We start from the raw sequence: 24,211 nt of genomic DNA on the forward strand, positions 1-24,211 counted from the left end.
CTCCCAAACATCGACATATTTGAATTGTTTGCCGGTGTCGTCGTAGTAGACCCGCAAAGCCGACCTCAGAATGTCGGCTCCCGTGGCTCCGCTTTGGTAATAAGCCGCTTCATTCTTGTGGATGGCGCAGAATCGTTTGACCCCTCTGTCGACTCGGTCAAAGTGAGCGCGGAGCATCTTATATGTGCGGCGGCGGGATCCCTTCGGCTTAATCTGGCGGTAGGCCTCGGTGACCTTTTCCCAGAAGCACTTCTGGGGTTGTTGATTCCCGACGATGGGATCGTACTAGACGCTAATCCAGGCATTGTACACCGCCAGCGTTTCTTTGCGGCCGTATGGATGCCGGCCTAGATCCTCCTCGTCGTCCGCCTCCGCCCTGGAGCTTCCACCGCCTTGGCCTCCTCCCCCGCCTCGGCCTTCTTCCAGAGTGGGTTCAACGGAATAATCCCTGCGAATATCGCGGGGCGGAGGGACGGGCGTATGCAGCCACGTCAAAATTGGGTGGTTGGTACCCCCCGGCGTTGACGAATCCTGGGTGCCAGGCGTCGACGAACCGGAACCACCCAATGTGTTGTACATGCTCCCCCAGTCGCCGAACGCGTTGAGATCTCACCCGCTGGAGTTTCCATTGTCGGACATTTTGTGATGAGATGTTAGAAGAAAATTGGAGAGAAAATGGAGATGATTTGGGAAGAATAAATGTGTAGTTTTGTGTGAAATGAAGATGAATTAGGAGTATTTATAGAGTAAAAAAATAAAAAATAATAAAAAAATAAAAAAAGCGGCTATAAACAATAATATTACTATTTTTTATTTTAAATTTTAATTTTTTTTTATTTAATTCGAATTTTTTAAAAAATAAATTATTGCGTCAGCGTGACGATGCCCACTCGCTGGCTGGCGAGTGTGCGTCACGCATGGCGCCGGGGTGCGCCACGTCGCCTCGGCGCGTGGCGAGACGTCTTGCCATTCGTCACGCCGTGACGGAACAAGGAACGGTCTGGGGACGAGACGGGGCGCCGCAACACGTCACGCCGCCGTCTCGTTCCTTCGTGACGGAATACGGGGCCACCCGGGTGGCCTTAGGCTTTCATATGTAGTGAGGAATATAGGAGACTTTTTAGGCCATTAGTCCAAGTCAAGGATAGACTTGTCATTTCTCATTAAGGGAATATGAAAAAAAATCCACAAAAAATTACTATTAAACTTAAATGATTGAATATCAAGCACACACAATTAGCTACATCATGAAAGGAAGAGGTCTCATTAAAGTGTAGCACTAAGCAATAAGGACTATATCTCTAAATTACAGATATGAAATATTTATGAAGATCTAAACAAATTGTGACGATTTTTCGTCGTTTTAAGGTATTGTAGCAGCGGAAGGTTCCCAGTCACTTTGTCTATGTTTCTTACAACAACCTGAGAATTTACCTCAAGGATCTGTAAATCAGCATCCTGGCCAGCTTCTGTGAATTATTCCGTTGTTATTCGTGTTTCCATGTACATAAACCTTCGGTTTTTTAACCTGGAGAAGATAGAGAAACCATAGGTACACTATATATACTACTAGGTCTATTCAAATAAAAGAATGAGATAGATCTTCTTCAACTACCAGCGATACGGGAGGAAATCCAGCGTGAAGACGAGTCCCAGAAAATCCAGTCGTGCTAAGTAGACACTTGTAACCATTTATTTGAGCATGCTCGCTGCAATAAAATGATTATTTAATGAAAAATCGAAGAAAACAGTGTGTTAAGCTCTAAGCTATGACAAAAATCCTCTGTCTAATGTTATCTTGTGATAAAAGATTTCAATCACCTTAAAAGGTAAGTAAAGTTTCTTCGCTGAAATTCTTCAAGAGGAATCCCTTCTTCTTTAGAGTACCTAAACCAAAGAATAGTTGTATGATGAAATGGGAGAAGTCTGGACCATATAATGTGAAAAGAGTTAAAAGGAGAAATCTCTGCAACGAACATAGTTTCGGCTCTAGATTCTCTCCATCAGACCATTTATGTAAAGATGAACAAACATATAGAACATACACAATGACAACCATGTCATGTAATGGTTTTATGGGAAAGGAAAAGCAAGCTAGAAAATTAACTTTCATTTGAAAGCAGAAAATTTAAAAAAAAACGATGATTTTCTGTGTGGTGCCAGGGTTGTTTATGGGTGAGAGAGAAAGAGGAAGTGTGTATAGAAACTCTGCATCTTCAAAATTTCTGCCGCAACAGTTTCACTAAGATAAAAATAAATATTTGGAAAAGAGATCCTCAATCATACCGCCACGGAGCATGATTTTCACAGAAGCGTGAGACTCCATTCATTGCTGAGAACGTGTCGATGTGAACCCAGAGTTCATTTGAATTGTGTTCCAAATGCCCTGTTAAACCAATACATGATCCTCATGAGTTATTGCAGTTTAGAGTGAATACTTGCATTTGATGTCTAAAGTTACTGATATAGAAAATCAAATACATTCTCCGTTTCAACACACGCATGCAAGAAATCAAAATAAAAGGGCACCAATATATAAAATTACACATTGAACGTGAGAGAAAACAAATGGTAATTTAAGCTAACAATGCAAATGGTCAAAATAATTAATCACATTTCAAAATACTTCTTGTAAGATTAAAGTTAAATTTAGTCAATTTCTATGAGCTGGGTGGTGTGTGCACGAGAGGGGAGAAGAAAGAGCTTACCCATCTTATGCAAAACTTTTAGGGCATGGCCGCTAGGATAGTTCTCGTATGATGCCATAAACATTAAGATTGTGCACCCTAGACTATATAATAAGAAGTCAACAGAGACATGAAAAGTTATCAACAGTTAAACAAAAAGTTACTTGGCTTAACCTGATCAGGAACAGACCCAGCATGGCAGTGTTAAGATATTTCCATAAACTCTTTTTCCGATTGTTGTAGCTGGAGAAAGTTATTATTAGAAAAAAAGGAAGAAGAAAAACTAGACTGGATCAACTAGTCAACAATTGACAATTGTGATATTATTTAGCAGAAGTAATTTGTGGGAATAGTTGCATACATTCTGCTAGCAGCAATTGCAGCAGATAGGTTGAAGATAGGAAGAGAGCTAATAATGAATCGGAGTTCCTGTAACAGGAAATTCAAATAACAGAAACTGTACAACAGGCTGACATGAAGTCAAATACAGTTGATTCAAAGGAGGAATTACCTTGTGTGGAAGCTTCGAGTAGAGAGTAACAAAAGATAAAACAGGAATAACATAGATCCGAATCCTTCTGTCAAGAAATAAACCTAGCTGCAGCAAAATGTGCCCATCAAATCAGGCAAAAGAAAATTATTGTAAGATTAGGATTTATAAAGTTGGGCAGGACCGTCGCCTCTTTCTAGCAGCTTATACGCTAGAGCTCGATTTTTTGACAGAATCAAATTACTCAACTAACACTTTCACAGATACCAAACAGTTCAGCAAAAAAAACTGCACACAGCATTACATTACATATATACTACAAGCACAAAACCAAGAAAATAAGACTAAGTGTGCAGTAGGAAGACATTGCAATTTGCATGATATGAGAAAGTGATTGCAATATCAGATGATACCACTCACATGAGACATCGCAGAGGATTTAGATTTTTTGATAAATAAATACTTATGCTCACCACAGACAGTGGATACGCCACCAGCAAGGAGCGGGGAAGAGCAGATGTGAAGTACCAGTGAAGAGCATGAGTCTAGAGGAAGTTAAGGAAAAAAAATAGAAGCAGAACAGACATTAAGGATGTTTTTCTATAGGAAGTTATCAAAAAATTAAGAAGTCAAGCAGCAAAAATAAGGAATGGTTGCCTTTTAATTAATAAAAGGATACACCCCATTCAGAACTTCGATTCAACACTGAATTAAACCAAAAGACTTCCAGCTCAGGCCATAATATCCTCCTCCACATGACTGAATCAACCATCACTGTCAATCCTGCCAACCCAATATTATAAAAGTTGACATTGTTGACATATAGATAAGTAAAGACATGAATTACGTAGAGATAATAGGCGTTTAGCTAACAAACCTATGAAAGAGCAAGCAGCTATCAAGCACGAAATTACAGCTTTCCGCAATGAAATAGATCTAGACTGTAGTTGATTAATTCAAGGCATAGTTAGAGGCTGAAAATATGAAAAGATCATCTGGCTAGCATATAGCATCCTGAGCAAATAGGCAAAGACACTAAGGTATCACATACTTCTCGTGATTAAAAAGTAACGCATTATGCTATCTAAACAAACTCCTAATAAAACCTGAAGCCATAAAAATATAGTACAATTCCAAGATAAAGTCTCAGAATCACTGAAGTATGCAGTAATTTAGTTTTTGCGATGGAAACAATAGCATCTTCACATAATGTAAGTTTTAACTTAATAAGGCAAAATATACACCTGATCAATATGAAGATTTATATTGATGACAAAAAATTGGAACATATAGTGGAAAAAATTCTAGAGCATGCTTGCATTTACTATATGTGGGGGGGAGAGATAGAGATCAAGAAACGGAAGAAGCTAAATAGACAAAACGAACAACTAAAATCATTATTATTAATCATAGCTATACCACATACCAGCAAAAGCTCAAGCCCCAGTGGTGAAACAAGTAGCAGGATGTCACATCTAAAAATGATGGTGGCAAAAACCTGACCATGGAAAACAGACCTTCATGAATCAGAATATGATAACACTTGACACATCTTTTATCTCTCACAAAACCAAAAAAAGTCGTGATTGTAGGCCTAAGGATTCAGAGATTGTTGCCTAAATGATTACTATAAAAAACATCAAATAAAATTGGTTAACCACTTAATATATTTGGAATTGAGGCAACTAATTATATTGACACCAGAAAAATATAAATGGAACTAATTAAAGGGATGCAATATGAAGTCTGATTTGAATGATTAACCAGAAACAAGAACAGAAGGACAAGGAAATCATTTATAAATAAAAACTTGGACCTACTACCATGGTCCATAACAACAATACAATAGTTTGACATACTATAAATTAAATAAAATCCAGTGTTACAATCTCAGCAAAGATTTTTATTAGCAGTTGGGAAAACATACCAAAGAATTCAATGCTGCATAAAACCTTTTCTGAAACCAATACCCATATGCCAAGTTTACTACAAAGTACAAACAACAAATTAGGGCTAAATCAGCACACAGTGAAATATTTATAACCAATACTGTACTATGCTAAGTTACAAAACAATGTTGGAACACCTTATCTGAAAGAGCACAATATAATGGAAGACCTTCATGTTGGTGCGTGAAAAGAACATATGACATGGAGAAAAAAATGAGAAATTCACAATAGTTTGTATTAACAGCCAATGTCCTGATTTAGATATGAAATGCATTTAATTCATTAAATTGCACGGAGCACATTTTGTTTACTTAAACGACAGTGAATATCTATTGCGAACCCATTTTGCATTTTATGAGAAATCTGTAGAGTTTGTTTGGCTGTGAGGTCTTGAAAACATAAACATGCAGTTCGAGATGAAAGTTGCAAAAATCTTTTGTGGATGCTGTTAGTTACTTATAACAAGAATTTCTTAAAAAAATTAATACCATATTGATGGTAAATCAAACAAAGATCAAAGATATTACCATGTTCACATCCTAAGACCATCTCAGCTATTTACCTAAATATCTAAGTACGAATGACTCTGCTGCCATAAACCAAATATAATACTCCCCCCGTCCCACAATAATTGTCGCTCTTATTGTAGGCACGTGTTTTAAGAAATGTAAAGAAAAGTTGGTTGGAAAAGTTAGTGGAATATGGGAACCACTTTTTTATATTGGTTTTATAATAAAATTTGAGTGAAGTGAGTTAGTGGAATGAGGGACCTACTTACCATTTATGGTAAAAATGAAGTGTGACAATTACTGTGGGACGGACCGAAATGGAAAAGAGTGACAATTATTGTGGGACGACGGAGGGAGTACAATGAAGTGCAACTCTCTTTAGCAACATAAAATCTCATTTTTGGTTAGTCTAGACATAGAACGTTGGACAGTGATGTTAGCAAGAGCAAGAAATAGAGTAAATAAAAATAGACCTAGTGCAGGTGACAATACCTAAGCCAAATGCCAAGATGTTAGGAAGCGGGCGTGAGCAGTAGAACAGCATGTGAAACTGAATTGCAATCAATATTACAAAAAAAGCTTCCACTTGAGATCCGAAGTTCTTCCTGATCTGCACAAGTATGTAGTAGGTTTGCATAGCTCATTATAAATTGACACCCAAGGATTCCAGCTCAAACATGATTTCAAAGATTCAGAGACTGTAGAAGGAAGGGAATGAAAAAAAGATGCAGCTCTCTTAAAGAAAATGAGCAAAAGCTTTTCACAACCAGAAAGAGACAAATATAATCAGTTGTTAAAGATTTTTTTTCCAGTATTACGAGTTTTGATGTTAGAAACCTTGTTTGGTAATCATTTAACAAGGGGATGACTTCATCGTTATATTAGCAAACCCATAATGTCCTAAATACATGATTTACTCAGACCTCCACAAAAGAGAACAAGCAAAAAAATTAAAAGAGTGAATGGAAGATACTTTAAAGTATAAATACCTGAATACGAAAGAAACGCAACGAAGACAATATGATGAAGCCTAACACCAAACGAGCTGGACAGAACAATGTAAGGCAAATGAAAATGGATAAATACCACATAATAGCATATAAACAAAGTATCTTGGCAGAGGAACTGAAGACTAATAGAACAAAGCATAAAAATAATAAAGGTTCCATGGTTCAAGTATCACCTGCATAAAGACTGTATAGCTTTGGAAACTGCAATAAACTAGCAGCTAGCACAAATGGAGAAGCCAGAGTTGATACGAGAATGGAGCCTGTAAGAAAAGAAATAATGTTGGAAAACTGACCAATTTAGTGGTTCCTAAGATCCTGTGATACTATCAAAGTAGAACAATTAGGCTTCACATATAACCAATAATGTGATCCGTCATAAATTGTGACAAAATATTGTGCAAGCTTACCCAAACGGAATTGGCATAGCAAGTAACTGAAGGCATTGGAGACAAAAGCATAAAAAAACTTACCAATAAATGTACGAGGGACTACTCCAGGAAATTCCAAATGATCATACTGAGATAGAACACAGATAAAATGAAAAAGTAGCCCAAAAATTCCTAACTGATCAAAATATCTAATTTTACCTTTTCTATATGATGCTGGTGGTACAGAATGTCGTGCATTGCCTAACAACAGAGCACAAGTCAATTAATCGGTTTTTGTCATTGTTCATCAAGCCAGATTTTGTCAAGGCGAATTACAACAATATTTTTCCCAATAATAAAAAAACTGATGCCAGAAAACGAAAATCAAGCAATGATAGGAGAATTACGAAAGACCTGAACGTTGAAGCTTTCTTCAACCTTAGTGTAAGGCGCCATGAACACGTAAAACGCAGCAATTAGCCCCAGCAACAGATCGTAACCTTATTGCAAAGAGTTTGGGTGAGCTGATCGGTTAAACTGAAACGTACAGCTGAAAAGTTATCGAATTTACCATAAATTTGCATTGAATTGGAACTTAGCGCCATTTCGTCTTCTGTAGACTGCAAAACCCAGAGACCTGAAGAAGTAGAGACGCAATTTTCAATTTTGCCCCAAAAGTTTGATAATATTCCAATTCAAACTCTAATTTTGCATTGAATTGTTTCAATTCAATATTTCCCCACTAATTTAAAAATATTTCATTTCATAACTAGACTAGATTAACTATTGCATCAAATACCAAATTCCTAATTCTCGAAACCCCAAATTGGCACCGCCGTGCCGGCGGAAATGGCGGCGCAGGGCACACACCTCCTCCAATTAGTTCTGTCCTGCCGGAAAATCACGGCGCAGGTGACGTGCAGCAGCTCGAAGTCGATCGTAGCCATGGCCTCATCGAGCGAGGAAGAGTTCATCAAAGCTTACAGAGCGAAATTGAACCGGTTCCCACGGTCGAGCATCTACTGGGACTCGAAGACCGCATCGCGAATCGGCGATAAGATCGGGACCCGCCTCCAAGAGAAGGGCGTGTCGAGCGTCGGAATCGATGTAGGGGAGGAGCTCTCGAGGCCTATCCACTACCGCAGGCTGCTGGGGGCCTTCTTCGAATCGGTGAAGCGGACTGGAATCACCGTCAGCGGCGGCGAGGATTTGGTTTTCCTCGGCCGATGATTGATTGGTGAGGTATTGCGATTGGATCATCTACGCAGACGAATTTGTTTAATTCTGTTTTGGATTTTGAGATAGTATTGTCTGTTTATACAGTTGCAATTGCAATTTTGAGCTGGTGTTTAATAACTGCTCAAACTCAGAATGATGGATTGAGCAAATAGTGATGCTAACTATGTTGATAGAATCATCTTCAAAAATCAATTGCTTATGTTTTGCATTTCGGTTTATCAATGAATCCACATCTCGATTGAAATGTCTCAATTTGCTAGTATTTCAGAATATAGTCACATATTATCAATTTTGCTATATTTGATAAGGATCTCACTAATTATCTTATAACGGTGAATTTCTTCTTATAGTCGTGATGAAATAAGCTTATTTTTTAAATTCCCATATTTGGTTGTTGCCACAGTCGATTTTTGCCACAATCGATATTCACGTTGTCGGAGCCATTTGCCTTGGGATCGAAGAGATTTTCATATCCACGACAGATCCGTCCGTGCCATCGCCGAAGGATTGGTCCTCTCCACAAATGGAGGGACTAGCAGCAGTCGGAGATCGCGTTGAGCTGCCTACGTTTTTATGAAGATGAAGATATATTTTCGCGAAGATTATTTTTTAAAGACTGGAGAAGTGTTATTCGCGCATGGGGAGAACTGGGGCGTCTGATAAGGGAGTGAGAGACACAGAGCCTTATAGTCATGCGCCACTCACTTCTAAGAAATTAAAAAAATAAATAAGCTTCTCAATTTGGGAAGCTTATTTCCATATTGGACCAGAAAAAGGGATTAGCCTCTTCTAGCTTGTTTCACTTACATATATATCTTCGTGTTTTTAAAAATCCATGTCGATCCCACACTTAATGACGGGCACAAGGAAGTGTCATTCATCATATATTTCTTAAATTCAGTACTGAATCCCAAATTAAACACTTAATGGCGAACAAAGGAAGCGGTCTTGATAAATTTCGTAGAGGGAAAAGCTTTTTGGATGGCCGGTCATAATCGTAAAACAATAAAAAAAGTATTGATTCGATAATAATATGATCAAATAGCACTTTTCGATAAGAAATTAAGATTGAATGAAGATGATATATGTATGAAAAATTACACGTTCCTCGTTTCAACAGCTGCCAAAAAAGTGAATGGTTCGACAAGGAAAGGGCAGGATTTTTTTATCATACATACATTCAATATAATATTCACTATCCAACATTAGGCTAAGCGGGAAAAATATAAGCAAATGTAAATAAACAAGATCTAGAGGAGGTTGGCATCATATATATATAAAATATACACGACATAGACAAATGATATTTCCGGCGATCGAGTATGGCAGTTAAAAAGAGGTGTAACAGTCGTGCTCGGAGTTGGAATCATCGGAGGGAGAGTGGTTGTGTCTGCCTTCATACGTTGTAATCACCATCCTGCAGTCTTCCGACAACCGCTCCACTCTCTTCTTCACCCGACAATTGCTATGCGTGCATCGATAGTAGCTTCTACAACACCGTCGCACCATCAATCTTCTATATTCAAAAATACATAAAACCTAACTAAAGCAAACAAAATTTTGCGTATTGTATTCCCAAGGCCAAAGGTATTTATCTATTAAAAAAAAGCTTGAAGAGAAATTGGGAATGTAGTTTCATTTTTTTACTCATCTACATGACTTTCCATCTAATCTAATTAAAACAAAATATAGCATAATTATAAACTCAAGAAGAATCCAAATATGTGATTGTTACCTCTAGCTTGTAACGTACATACTACATAATCTATATAGTATATATATATATATATGCGTATATGCAATTAATATGAGACATAACATGGAAATCTAACAACTAGCAAATTTTTAGAAGAGAAAATGCAGGCCTTGTGAGTATTCTGATTAGCTGTATTTATGCTATTTTTACATGTACAAATACTAGAATTAATTAGACATTGCTAATTGTTGATGGCAAACTATAGAAGAAAGACTACATATACACATACTATTTTAATCTTGAAATAACTAATTAAGGTAGGATAAACCATTGCCATAAAAGTGATTAAGAAGCTAGTTAATCTCTAGACTCTTGTCATCATAATCAAATACTCCTTGAAGCCATATAGAAATTATAGGGAGTATTAATTAAACACTTATAATTAATATCAATTGATTTACTACAAATTTACCTTGGATGGAGGCTATTCTTGACAACTTTCTGGCCATACTTCCTCCATTTGTAGCCATCATCAAGAACATCGATGTCGCTCCTCGTCTGAAAACAAAACCTCGGCTCCCTCAGCTTCCTCCTTATCTTCACCTTGTTCTTGTCCGACGAAGAACTCCTCCACCTTCAAATCACACATTGTACATAAATCACACCTTAATTTAGGTGATTAAGCCTTAGATCACATGCAAATTGATATTTTGACTACAGTATAGTGGAATTGTTGTACTGGCCATTATTGATCTGAATCAGACTCGATAATAGTTCATGCACCAAAATGAATGATTTCATTTTTTCCCCTTGTGGGATCTCTCTCTTCTCTCTCTTCACACACACACACACACACACACACACACACACACACACAAACACAGAAAGAAATCTTTCCCAAATAAAAAACCTAAGGAAATGAAGCACCAAAGTAGATCTCTAGCTAGGGTTTCATAATCAAGGCAGAGAGAAAAATTAAATAAAACAAAATAAAATAAAATTAAACTACCATGAATTGGAAGCGTCGTTGGCGTTGTTACTCTCATCATTCACAGCCTTAGGATCCACCACCTACACACGAATGATTTCCATTTTATAATTCAATCCACACACGAAAAAGAAAGACCATCTCCTTAATTGCAAACAAAGCAAGAAAATAAAAAGATTTCAATTTCACAATGAGTAGAAAACCCCAACCGATAAATAGAGAGAGAGAGAGAGAGAAAGGGCAACTAACTACTTGGTCGTTATTCCATGAGGATCTATTCACTGGAAGCTGCTGCTGCTCATCATGATTGAATCCTGCGGCGGCGGCGGCTTTGACGGGCGGCGGGGGCGGGAGGAAGCTGAGCACCGGATTGTGATGATCCTCGAACTGAACAAACCCCATTTGATCAGCTTGGTGCTGAGCGGAGAAGGAAATCTGGAGATGGGGATGATCGAAAATGGGAGGGCCTTCCATTATCGTTTATTAAATTGGTGTTTTTTTTTATTCGTCAAAGGAAGGATTGATGATGGATTGAAGAATTTTATGGTTTCTTGGAGCTCTGCCCCTCAAATAGTTAGTGGATGTGGGATGTTACTGCATGTTTAATACAGTACAGAACAGATGTGTATGGCCTCGAATCTATTCTATACCTATATATGTGTGTGTATATTTCATTTTTATTGTAAAGATTGAATTTTTATAAATAAATTAATGAAATTGGGACTGGAATAGTGTTGTTTGGTCAACTAGTAAACGCTGGATGGAATATTTGTGGGGTGAAATTTCAAGATTATACATGATCGTGTTTCTTCTACTTAGGTTGTCCTGACTGACACCCTTCAATCTCTCTCCCACTAGAGAAACCATGACACACCAATTATCAAGGTTATTGTTTGATTAAGGGTTGGTAATTATTTGGGATGGTTAGTGTTGATTGATTAACTGAGGATGTATGTGATGTAGTGTGAATATGTTTCTGGAAAAAGAATATTTATTTTTTATTATTGTGGAAAACTAAATTAAATAGGTGAATAAGATTTTTTGGTTATTTCGGAAAATTTCATTAAATAGTTGATTCCACGATGTGTCAGCTCCTTCTCATCTATCACAAGCGAATCAGTGACAATTGTCACACCAACTTTTTCATTTTAATTTGTCTTACCCAAGCATGCTAGCGACGACTATCGCACTAACTTTTTGCCGTTTTAATTTTTCTTGATTCCATGAATTTCGTTTCTTGAATTTATCAATTAAGTGTCAATTTTATAGTATTTATGTTAGTCGAAAAAATCAAGTGTGTGCTTAGACGCTCTACAATGAACTTATTTTAAAAGAATGTAAAATTAGAGACAAAATTATTTGCGTTTAAAACTATTGCAAAATTGTTAAAATTGAGGGTGCAAAGAAATCACTATTAAATTGATGGCACAATATTGTTCTCTAAAATTTAATCTTTTATTTTTTGAATACTTTCATTTGCATTTTTTAATTTTAATTGAAACATTAAGATTGAAAATGTTTTTTAAACATAAGTAATATATTCAAAAATATAAATTAGCGTGTTCTTATTATACAAAAAATCAACATTTTTTTTTTATATATAGTAGGCTAGAAGTATAAGTGTTGTATAGCATAACAATATCTAATTGTGAGATGGGTTACTTAAAAGATAATTAATTTGGTTTTAAATCGTATTTCGATGGTTTTATATAAAATATAGTACTAGTACTATATAAAATATAGTACTAGTACAAATTATATTATCAAAATATAGATTTATACTTGTTATAACGATGTCAAATAAGTTTGGGTACATTTGCTAAGAAATCTCTCCATCCCAACTAAATTGAGACTTTCTTTTGAACATAGAGATTAAGAAAATGTATTAAATGAGTTAAATGTATATAAAATAAAGGAGAGATAAGATAGAGTAAAGTAAAAATGATTAGATGTTTTATTTTTGCCAAAAAATGACTTAATTTAATTGAGATATTTCGAAAATGAATACAACTCAATTTAATTAATTTGAGTGAAGGAAAGTACAATTATGCAATTACAGTATTTATGTAGATATATCTAAGCATAAGAAAATTTTCATGTGACAGCGTGTAGCCCACAAAATTTTGTTAGTATATGTTTAAGAATAATTTGTTAGGCATCAAAATATTTTTCATATATAAGTATATTAGTCACGTTTATTCAAATGTATTTATCTATATTACTTAATACTATAAGGTGGTGTTTGGTTTGCAAGATAAAATAATATCAAGATACAATCTAAAATTGAGTTGTGAGATTATTTTAGTCATATGGGTTAGCTACGACTAATTATCCCATGATTATCCATCTGAAATTGAGTTGTGGGATTGAATCTCATGAACCAAACACACTACAAATTTAATCCGGGATACAATCTTGCAAACCAAACACCCCAGTATATTAGTGAATTCTTCAGTACGGATCTCATTGTTATAAAATTGATTTTATTTTAATTAAGTATAGATCCAAAATATGCTCATTTTAAATATATTGCACATAATAATGCAATCAAGAAATTTGAATACGGTGACAAAAATTTCCTAATCGCTAGAATATAAATTCTCTTTTGGATAATGACAGAAAATCTACCATGACAGTGCCAACTGCCAAGATTACTAGCTTCTATTAGCAAATAAAATTGGATAAAACCGCAGGTTTTGATAGCTACCTGAAGTTGAATATGGCTGCCCATTATTGGAAGGAAAAAATGGACTTAGATTCGTGAAACATAATGTAGATTAAGTCAACACTTGTATAATTTGGAATAGATTTGTGTATCCTAAATCAATTATAGACAGGAAATTATTCCAATATTCTAGAAATCATCTAAATAATTTAGGCGTACCCACCGCATACTGTAGAAGAAGTGACTGCTTACATGATCATTTCTTGCTGCACTCTATGTATATCAAAATTACTCGAGGCATTATGTAGAGTGTGTAAATTATTTATTTTATTTACAAAGATATTTTCGTACTGATAGAGGTATACAAAATGATTAATATATATAATCACCTCACGTGACAAATAATTCGTTGTTTTCTAAAATCTACTTAAATTAAAATCTTACTACTATTAAAAATTGAGTAAACTACATAAATGATTCGATTCATTTTTACATTTCTGAACTCGTGAATTATATTGTACGAGAGCATCCACAACAATGGCTTTTGGCACTATAATCTATATGTAGTTCATAGTTGTAATTTTGTTATATGCTAATGCTCTAGCATGATTTGAAAAGTTTTAAATTAGGGCAAACAAGTTTTCTTTTTCAAAAAAAAAATGCAGCTTCGCATAACAAAGTTGATTTATATGATGAATTTGGACAAGATATATGGGCTAAGAGATGCACTATTAGCTGAATAGTAATTTGAGATAATGACATTAACTTTAATTCCCCACCACAGATAGATTCACCTTCAGTAAATTAATGAAATCAAATCCCCTAAATTCACAAGTGACGTCATGATTACTTTTTGCATAGAATTTCTGATAAAAAGATTTATAAAGCATTATTAACATCGATTTTTAATTGAAGATCAATAAATACTTTACTCCGTGTCTGTTTTATGGCAAAAAATTGCATCTTTGCCACTCTCTATATACTTAATTAAATACAAAGAGTTGAGTATCGATTAATTTGAGTATATATTAACTTAAGTTTTTATTGGAAAAAATCAAGGTTGGCTTAGGTTAACATAATGGAAAATAAACAGTAATTGTAACCTCTATGCTGTGAAAGAAATAAAAATACTGGTAACGTTTAAGCAATGGAAATTGAAAGAGTATAATACTAATAAATGAAATGAAAAGTAAGGCAAAAGAAAATGAGTGAGAAGTGTTGATTGATATAGTGGGGTCCGAGAAAGTTTCCATACATGTCAAATATTGTCTGTGGCAGATCAGACGAAAAAAATATGATATAATATGCTACTAAATTTAATGATGATATGTTTATGTATCAATTTATTTATATGTTATGTATAGCATAGGTCTTCAAACTCCAGGCTATAGGTCTCAGCCTGCAAATTCAAATAGTGTTTCTCTGCGAAAAGATAGAATGAAACCATATTTCATCATTTCCCTAAACATATTCTCCTTTAATTTATTTAGTTCAAACTAGTGTAGTTTAGACTACCTTCTTTGATAAAGGAAATTTGATTTATAACAGTTGTTTTAATACTAGTACTAATCTTAATTAGATAGAAACCCTGCTTATTTTATCGTTGCTGTTCATATTTAGCTCCAACATTTTATACTACTATCATAGGAAAAATGAATATAACCCCACTATTCACAATATTAATTAAATATCTACATGCATTAAAGGAATTAGATTTGCATGTGCACGTACAGTATATGCATAGATTAAATATCTACAATGATTTTTTTTTTTCTAATATTCACTTTGAATCTAATTATGACTACAACTGCTATAATATCTAATCCAATATAGTATTATGTTGTAGGAGTATTTGCGTTATGTATTGTAATCACGGCATCCATAAACTATTTTTTCAATAATACGTATGATATCACATATTCTTCCCTTATAACTGTTTATGGTTACATTTTTTTTTCTTTATTCTCTTATTTCGGAGTACTCATGATCATTCTGTATTACAGAAATAGACAAGATTTCCTTTTTCATCATTCCCAATAAAATAATTCATATTCATTTATGGAAATATTTTCCTTTTTTTACGATTACTAATTAAACTGCTATACAATTACTTTTAAAATACAAAATTAATTTCATGAAAATTAGAAAAAGTGGAAAGTAAGTCAACCACGTTAATTCGAAGTGAAGGAAATATTGGGTTGTGAATCTCTTGCTCATATTTTATTATGAGGGTGAGTTTGTTGGTTGGATCTTGTAGTAGAGTAGTTGGAAATTTTTTAAATTTTGTTTTGCTCGTTATTTCGCTCGCCTTGGGCTTTGCCCCTATTTTATCTTGAAAGAAAGGCGAAAAAACGCGGTTTCTCTTGGTAGGATGTGAAAAAGTTTATAGTATATATAGAACGAAATTTGTGAAAATTGATTAATGTATATATAATTGACAGGTTATAGTGACAATGTTCACTAGTAGATGTCTCCTAAATGGATGTTATAAATACATAGGATATATAAGTCAAAGTGATGAGTATTGGAGTGGCAGTCTTATTCACTGCACCCCCACCTCATATTTCACGTGCATGTTGAAACACATGAATTAATTCATACATTCAACACCCCAACTAATTTTTTTTTTATAGGTAATGTTATAAAGAATTTAATTCCTTGTTCCCTAAAATCTTCTCGATCATATAAATATAAGAGCATGCACAACGGTGGATGCCGGCCCCGCGTCCGTCCGCACCGCTGGCAAGGACGAGGCTCGCCGCCGCTGGCACGGCGCTGCTCGATGCATCGAGCAGCGTCGTGCCAGCGAGCAGGCGACGTGGCGGCACGCGATTGGGCAACGGCATAGCCGTTGCCTTTGAATTTTTTTATTTAAAATTCGTTATTTAATTTTTAAAAATGATAAAAAAATAAAAAATATATTTTCCAAATCACAAAAATATGTCCGTTTTTTTGCCCATTTTTTTGATTTTTTTTTATTTTTCCCCCCAAAATCATCTATAAATACACACATTCATCATCCATTTATCACTTCAAATCATCTCTCATTCATAATTCTCGTACAAACTATCAATACATTCATCCCTCACTCAAAACCTCAAATGGATTTCACCCATCTTATGGCGGAAGCGGAGCGCGAAGAACAAGAATACTACGAACAACATCGGGCCGCTTACGAAGCATATGTCGCGGCAAATACCCCCGCTCCTCCTCCTCAACGAACTAGATCAACTCGCCGCTACATCCATCGTGACCGGGAGGGAGCTCACGAAAGGCTCGTTGCCGACTATTTTGCCGACCAGCCGCGGTTTCCAGCAGATTACTTCAGGCGCTGTTTTCGCATGTCAAAACGCCTGTTCATGCGAATTGTCAACACATTGTCCGCACGTGTTGAATTCTTCCAAACAGGTCCAGATGCAGCCGGCCGGCAAAGTATCACTCCGTTGCAGAAGTGTACGTGTGCCATCCGACAACTCGCTACTGGGCAAACGGCCGATCTCTTCGAAGAGTATTTGCATGTCGGTGAGTCCACTGGAATCCTTTGTCTAAAGAATGTTTGCGAGGGCGTTCGTTCTGCTTTCGGTGATGAATTCCTTCGGGTACCCACCACCGATGATTGCCAACGGTTGCTTTGTCTTCACGAATCAGTCCATGGCTTTCCCGGAATGCTTGGCAGCATTCACTGCATGCATTGGAGGTGGAAGAATTGCCCGACTGCTTGGAGGGGGCAACACTTAAGCGGTCACAAAGGCGGCGGCCCAACACTTATCCTTGAGGCGATCGCCGACTACCGCCTATGGATTTGGCATGCATATTTCGGCGTTGCCGGATCCAACAACGACTTGAACGTGCTCTATTCTTCACCACTCTTCAATGATGTGATGAATGGTGTAGCACCGGCGATCGACTTCACCGTCAACGGAACTACATACCACATGGGTTACTATCTCACCGATGGTATCTACCCAAGGTGGTCGACTTTCGTGAAGACGCTCAGCAACCCGCATGACCCGAGACGGGTTCTTTTTGCGCAGCGTCAAGAGTCCGCGCGGAAAGACGTCGAAAGAGCCTTTGGGGTCCTTCAAGCCCGATTCAACATTGTGAAGGCCCCGGCTCGGCTGTGGTACGTGAATAATATCGCCGACATCATGTTCACGTGTATTATCTTACACTACATGATTATAGCCGACGAAGGACCGAGGGCGGCTAGCTTCTACGACGAGGATGAAGCCGAAAGCTCAACCGCGAGGTCTCCCCCACGCCGAGGTGCGCATACGACGGTTGGACAGAGGATCGAGACAAGGCACACAATGCGCGATACCCGAACTCACATTCAGCTACAAGAAGACCTAATCAAACACATGTGGGCGAAATTCGCCAACGAGTAGTGGTTTTTTTAATTTTAGGATTTTAATTATGTAATTTTTAATTTTTAGGATTTTAATTATGTCTTTTTAAATTTATTTGTAATTTGTACTGTTATTTCGGTTTTTTTAATGAATTTTCATATTATGGAAATGTTTTGTTTAATTGAATTTTAAATTGAATTGTGCTCGTCCTTGCGGAAGAACACAGTTGTGGGTGTTGTGCTTTTGTCAGAAAGCAGGCAGGAATAGTGGCGCCGGGCCCACAACCGTGCTCGCTAGCAAGAGCACGGTTGTAGATGCTCTAACATCTCTTATATACCCAACCAAATCCAAATCCAAATCCAAATCCAAATCCTCCCATCACTCTATTTTCCCTCAAGGAGAAATGGCCCACGAATATACCACGAATATGTAGAGATCTCCTCCTTTTCCCAAGCAAAAAGATTCTTCCTCCTTAAAAATTTGTGTTCAATCTATGTTCGCATTATTTGTTCTGTTTCATATATTTATTTTAATTCTAATATTTCAAAAGTATGGACGATATTAATGCTATAAATTAGCTAAAAATGAATACTCGTTTGATTCATTTTTTCTGTAACTGTAAGTAAATAAAATAACGAATGAAGCTTTGATTTGTACTTAGTATTTAAAGTTCATATCATCGATAATTTTTTAAGATATTAAAATTAAATTAAATGTACGAAACAAATAGCACTAACATGAACCAAATAAGAGCAATGCTTACAAATAATGCACACAAGTAACATACTATTAAAATCTTTCTTTGACTTGGGCTAACAGAATTAATCCCCACATACAATGCTCTTTGTTAAGTGTAATTAATCTATTGGTTAGTATATGAAACCGAACTATTTATGGAAGTATTTTACTATTGGATATGAGTATTATAAATTGTTGAAAAAATCATCAGGTCAATTCTGCAATTCTTAAAATTATTAAAATTAGCTGATGATATCATATTTTTCTATGATTTTCTCAATTATTTCATAACCAATAAATTGGTATTCTATGTGTCTTCGTTTTTTAATGTATAATTTGACTTTTGACAAATTTTCTTCTAGAGTAAAAGATAGGCTTAAAACGTTAGTAAATTGCTAAATGCTAAAGACATACTAATAGAGTAGTAATAGACATAAAAATGAAGATACTAGGGATTTTTTTGGCCTTGAGTCAATTGAAAAAATTGTCAAAATTATGATACAGAATAATAGGCCATTTTTTAAAATTATATGATTGATAAAAAAACAATTAAACAAACTTGATGATTTTTCATCAATTTCCCCATGAACAAAAATGGAAACAAGAATTCTAATGAAATATATAGAGATCAGATATCTTTATATAGTCCAAGCTGGATAAAAGTGTCTATACTAGGGATAACAAATGGGATAAGCTTTGCCGAATAAGCCAAGCATAACTTATCTCCTGAGAAAAATCAAACTATTTCAACAAAATGAATATAAATATTAATGAAACTTCACATATACCGGTTGAGAATATTCAACAATGCATATATGCTAGCCAAGTCCAACTCTTCAGTAAATTAAAAATTGATTTGAATATCATTATAGAATTTATCCAAAATCTAGAGATGCAAATCAAACCCTAAAAAGGCAAAGAATAACGAATCATGAAGCTAAGCAACCTAGTTGTGTACCCTTTAGTCAGTAATAATAGAATTGTTGTCACAAAGTAAAAAAGATATCTCACTTTTTGTTTTGAGAAGATTTTGTAGATAGCTTTACCCCATAACCGATATAATATGGATTCTGCAAAAAGTTGAAAACTTAAAAGCAAAAAATTAAAAATTTACTGACATTTTGTAATCATTTTTCACTTTAATGCACCTTGGAACTAATAATTTATTACTTACTTGTGTGCCATGCATATATATAAATATGGGAAATGCTACGCAGCCACATTATGGCTTACCATAAAATGACATTTTAGTAAATTTAGATAGTATGACTATTAATGTTTCAAATAAGTCATTTACTGCTCAAATAATTTTACACTATTACCCTTTTACTTAATTCTAGTTGTTTTTTATTTCATTTCTCTAATCCAAATTTTATACTTTTATACGTATTTCTTTTATTAGATTCATTCATTTTTTTAATTTTATGTTTTCAATAATTTATTTTTACACTATTTTTAATTTAAGATTAAAATTTTGTCCTTTTAAAAATATTTTCCTATTATACCAAGTTGGAATCAATAAAGTTTTGTAATCGTTATGAAATAAATTTATTTGGAACTAATTTGATACATGCTCTGTAGTTTAGTGATCATTTATAATATTAACCCATGATTATTAATATAAATAAGTATATTGATCAAAGCTCAATTTTACTTATTTGTAAATATACAAACATTTAGAGTATTTTAAGTAAATATGAAAAATAAAAGTATTACCACGATGCGTTGGTATTATAAATATAAGAAAGAATTAAATTAATTATCATGTAACCTTAATAAATATTAATTTTTATTTATATAAATTTCATGCAACATGAGTTAACTAATGATCCAATTGAATAAATTCTAGTCTCTTCATATTTATATTTCATAACTAAGGGTACAATTGTACAAATAAAATTGATACTTTTTAGAAGTATTGATTTCAATGAAATGACATTAAATACACTATCTTTTATTATTTTTTTATTTTTATGGCTGGTTATAATGTGGCCATTTAGCACTACTCTATAAATATATATAGTTGGGAAATAGTTGTAGTAATAAAACTATAACATGCATATTTTTGTTGTTTTCCTCTTATTTCGTTATACGTGCAGCAATATTCTTCCAAGTGTGGAAATCACATAATAGAATTTAGAATAATTAGAATAGTTTTTAAAAGATAGGATAGTAGGGTGAGATATGATAGAAGACTGTCACATTTAGTAGTCAAAAATTCAAAAAATGGACAAAGTTGCAGTCCTCCTTTAGCTGATGGTGAAGTACATAAACCTTCAGCGCGCAGGGAATATGTAAGTACTAATCATTAGCTCAACATCAATGTATATATTTCAATTTTGAATATTTCTTTTTAATAACAATTCACAGTACCCTAGAGATTTATAAACTTATGTCACTTTCACCCTTCCAAAATTAATTTATTTGCATGGGATGTTTATATGGGGAGCTGGGTAATCCATAAAAAAATACTCTATCCGTCCACAAAAAAGTCACATTTATTGGCGGCACCGATTTTAATAAAAAGTTAATAAAGTTAGAATGATGTGAGAAAAAAATGGATAATATATGAGAGAGGGGAGAAAAAGTGGGTAAATTATGAGAGAAACTTTCTATTTTTATAATTTTTGACTACTAAATTCTGAGCCCAATTAATGTGAAGCGTTTCATTTTCAACACCTCGGGACTTATGATCGATAGTTTAAACGATATCATGATGGAAAGATTTAGATAATATTAGGAGGATTAGGGTGGATCGAGTGAAGATGCACTAAGAGTATTACGCACGATTATTCGGATATATGTATCATCGCCTATATGTGATGTCGTGTGTTTCCACTGATTATGGATTTGCTTGTTTGCTAGTTGAATCGCGCTTTTGCCTTTAGATGACTTTCTTCTTTCTTTGTTGGTTGGAATAGTAAAACAATGACAAATCGTGTATTTATTATAATTTTTTCAAAATGAGTGCTTAAAATGAAACACCTCTACTATATAGGGACGGAGGGAGTAGTATTTTTGTTGTAAAAAGATATAGAATATTCTTGAGATATTAGTGATACATTGGAGTATTATTCTTTGCATCTTCTAAAAAAAGTATTTTTTTCATTTTAGTACATTGATAAAAGTATGTTAGTTTATTTTCATTTGTAGATTAATACCTGAAACATATTACCCGTATCAATTTTTTAATCATTTGTATATGTCTCATAATGTTTGCTATTACAATATTAATTACTAATATTAATCTGAAGATGAGATCTTTTCTCCACTTACATAAAATTATTTTATTAGAATTCATGTCACATCGTAGTGTGAAAACTAATTTACTTTCTTTTAGGCCATCCACAATAGGAATAGCCCAGCAATAGCCCAGCCATAGCCTAGCCACTGTCACATCATCAGCACTAAAAATCCTCCTGCCACATCATAAATAGCCCAGCCATAGCCTAGCCACATCATAAATAGCCCAGCCACATCAATAGCCACATCACTAATAACAATTATATAAAATGACATAATTAACAATCACACAATATACGGAATTTAATTTACGAGACATATACGGGAAAAGTTTAATAATACTATTAAAATTTAAAAAAGTACAATAATTTAAAAAAGTACATTAATTTTAAAAAAAATACATTAATAAAAAAGAGTGACAATTCACTCCTCGTCTCCGTCGTCGTCGCCTCCGTCGCTGTCGCCTCCGTCGCCACCATCGCCGTCGCCACCATCGCCGCCGCCACCATCGCCGCCGCCACCATCTGCTGCCACGGGTACATGTTGTAGTACCCGGGCACCTGACCCCATCCACTTCCCACAGGGATCGTCGGAGTTTGTGACCCGCTACTCCCGGAACTAGGCTCGTTGTTGAGATCCATTTCCCGTTGTTGATCTTGAACAGAAATTAAGATAGAGAGAGTACTCGTTAAAACAAGTGGTGCGAATGAAAATGACGAGCAAAGCGCGTATATATAGTGTTTCGGAAAAAAAAAATAATTTTCGCGCTAGTCGGTGCGCTGGGCGATCCGGGCGCTGCAATAGCGCCGAACGGACCGCCCAGCGCCACATAACCGCCCAGCGCTGCGCGGTTTCTCTCTCCACTCAGCCGCTTGGCGGCTGCAATAGACCGCCCAGCGAACCGCCCAGCGCCGGCGCTCGGCTGGGCGGTCGCTGGGCGCCTATTGTGGATGGTCTTAGAACGACAATTCACACACCCATACATACTTATGCATAATGGAGTATTAGTTAGAGTTAGCCAATTAATCTGTGCAAATATCTTTTGAAATTCTTAATAAACTGGAGTATGGAGTTATAAATATTTAAAATATACTTATTTAAATTGTTGATCCCACCACCCCAATGTGTAACCCGAAACCACTCATATCCACCCAATCAAATAGGGAGTGTTTTTTTTTAGTGATGCTAAATGGTCATATTATGGCCAGCCATACAAAGCTAAATTAGTAAATTTAAGTGTTAGTTATTAAATAAAATATTAGTTAAAGTTAGTGGATAAACGAAAATTGCATATATATCCTTGATCATATTTTGTCCGATGAAGGAGAATTGATATGTATCAAATTTTGAATTAAAGAATACGCATTTAATAGCCTAAAGTTGGAATTTGAATCAAAGCATACCATAATTAATGAGTTTTATATTAAATGCTCAATACACTAATATGATTATACAGTACATTAGATAGTCTTTTAAGAAGGCGTATTATAGTAGTAGTAATACTTAATAGTGAAACTTAATCCATGAAAATGTGATCTATATTATCTCATGTGGATGACATTACACGCCATAAGTATATAATTATAAAGCTTAATTATGGTACAATCAGTTTGACAAAAAAAATTATGGACTAATAAAAAATATGAATAATGAAAATGTAAACAAAAGATAGAATATAAGAAACAATATTCTTAACTAATGGATGATAAGCTCACAACTCACAAGTACAATATGAAAAAATAAAACTCTCAGTTTAGAATTGAGTAGTCTTAGAATAAAATATACTACTAGTATTCTCAATTGCAATTAGTATTTTTTTTTGTCTCTGTAGCATAATACTCCAAATATTTGATATATGAAATAATATTTTTTTTACTGTAAATTCGCCTATAAAGGGAATTGATATTAAATTCATAAGGATTAAAAATTGGATGTGAAATCAATCTCGGAAGATTGTATTGATGAATTTGTCTCGATTTAGAATTCAACAATCCAGTCGAATATTAGATTCAATTTTTGGACAATAAAATTTCAATAATTAATCTATTTATATTGAGATATTAAAATTGAACCACCTTTAAATTGTAATGTAATTAAACTTAAATCTCATTACAAATTTTACTAATTAAATAGTTGGATAAGAATAATTCAATTGTTAATCTATCTATTTTGTAATGATAGAACTCAATCACACCCAAAATGTTATCTAACCCACAACTATTATTAATATAATGTTTTGACTGATTAAATAGTTTGGTGAAAATAATTTAATAATTGATC

At 34.7% G+C, this 24,211-nt stretch overlaps 3 protein-coding genes across 6 annotated transcripts; 1 reads left to right on the plus strand and 2 right to left on the minus strand.

The window, feature by feature from the left end:
• Window positions 1-1,195: 1,195 nt before the first annotated feature.
• LOC121775114 (dol-P-Man:Man(7)GlcNAc(2)-PP-Dol alpha-1,6-mannosyltransferase-like) lies at window positions 1,196-8,018 on the minus strand. 3 transcript variants are annotated; one of them, XM_042172093.1, is made up of 21 exons: window positions 7,884-8,018; window positions 7,585-7,650; window positions 7,428-7,513; window positions 7,233-7,274; window positions 7,053-7,161; window positions 6,819-6,905; window positions 6,625-6,680; window positions 6,128-6,245; window positions 5,105-5,163; window positions 4,604-4,675; window positions 4,055-4,118; window positions 3,857-3,960; window positions 3,651-3,722; window positions 3,199-3,285; window positions 3,049-3,116; window positions 2,862-2,930; window positions 2,709-2,791; window positions 2,287-2,386; window positions 1,822-1,887; window positions 1,616-1,709; window positions 1,196-1,528 (listed from the first exon to the last, which is right to left on the minus strand). In XM_042172093.1, exons 2-21 carry the CDS (start codon window positions 7,616-7,618, stop codon window positions 1,451-1,453), a joined length of 1,548 nt encoding a protein of 515 aa, XP_042028027.1. In that variant the 5' UTR covers window positions 7,619-7,650; window positions 7,884-8,018; the 3' UTR covers window positions 1,196-1,450. The 3 variants fall into 3 exon arrangements, with proteins under 3 accessions (XP_042028027.1, XP_042028028.1, XP_042028026.1); XM_042172094.1 differs by having other exon boundaries at window positions 7,116-7,161; window positions 7,813-7,953; XM_042172092.1 differs by having other exon boundaries at window positions 7,813-7,953.
• On the plus strand, window positions 7,863-8,470 carry LOC121775115. Its single transcript, XM_042172095.1, has one exon. The coding sequence runs from the start codon at window positions 7,863-7,865 to the stop codon at window positions 8,241-8,243; it is 381 nt and encodes a 126-aa protein (XP_042028029.1). The 3' UTR covers window positions 8,244-8,470.
• An 844-nt stretch (window positions 8,471-9,314) lies between these two features.
• Window positions 9,315-11,569, minus strand: LOC121773373 (probable WRKY transcription factor 12). Of its 2 annotated transcripts, none has more exons than XM_042170219.1 (4): window positions 11,186-11,569; window positions 10,958-11,019; window positions 10,421-10,582; window positions 9,315-9,741 (listed from the first exon to the last, which is right to left on the minus strand). In XM_042170219.1, the coding sequence occupies exons 1-4, from the start codon at window positions 11,408-11,410 to the stop codon at window positions 9,582-9,584; spliced, it is 609 nt and encodes a 202-aa protein (XP_042026153.1). In that variant the 5' UTR covers window positions 11,411-11,569; the 3' UTR covers window positions 9,315-9,581. The 2 variants fall into 2 exon arrangements, with proteins under 2 accessions (XP_042026153.1, XP_042026154.1); XM_042170220.1 differs by having other exon boundaries at window positions 11,189-11,568.
• Between the last annotated feature and the right edge of the window lie 12,642 nt (window positions 11,570-24,211).

This window comes from Salvia splendens, chromosome 17 (genome assembly GCF_004379255.2).
Source record: "Salvia splendens isolate huo1 chromosome 17, SspV2, whole genome shotgun sequence".
NCBI classification, from domain to species: domain Eukaryota; kingdom Viridiplantae; phylum Streptophyta; class Magnoliopsida; order Lamiales; family Lamiaceae; genus Salvia; species Salvia splendens.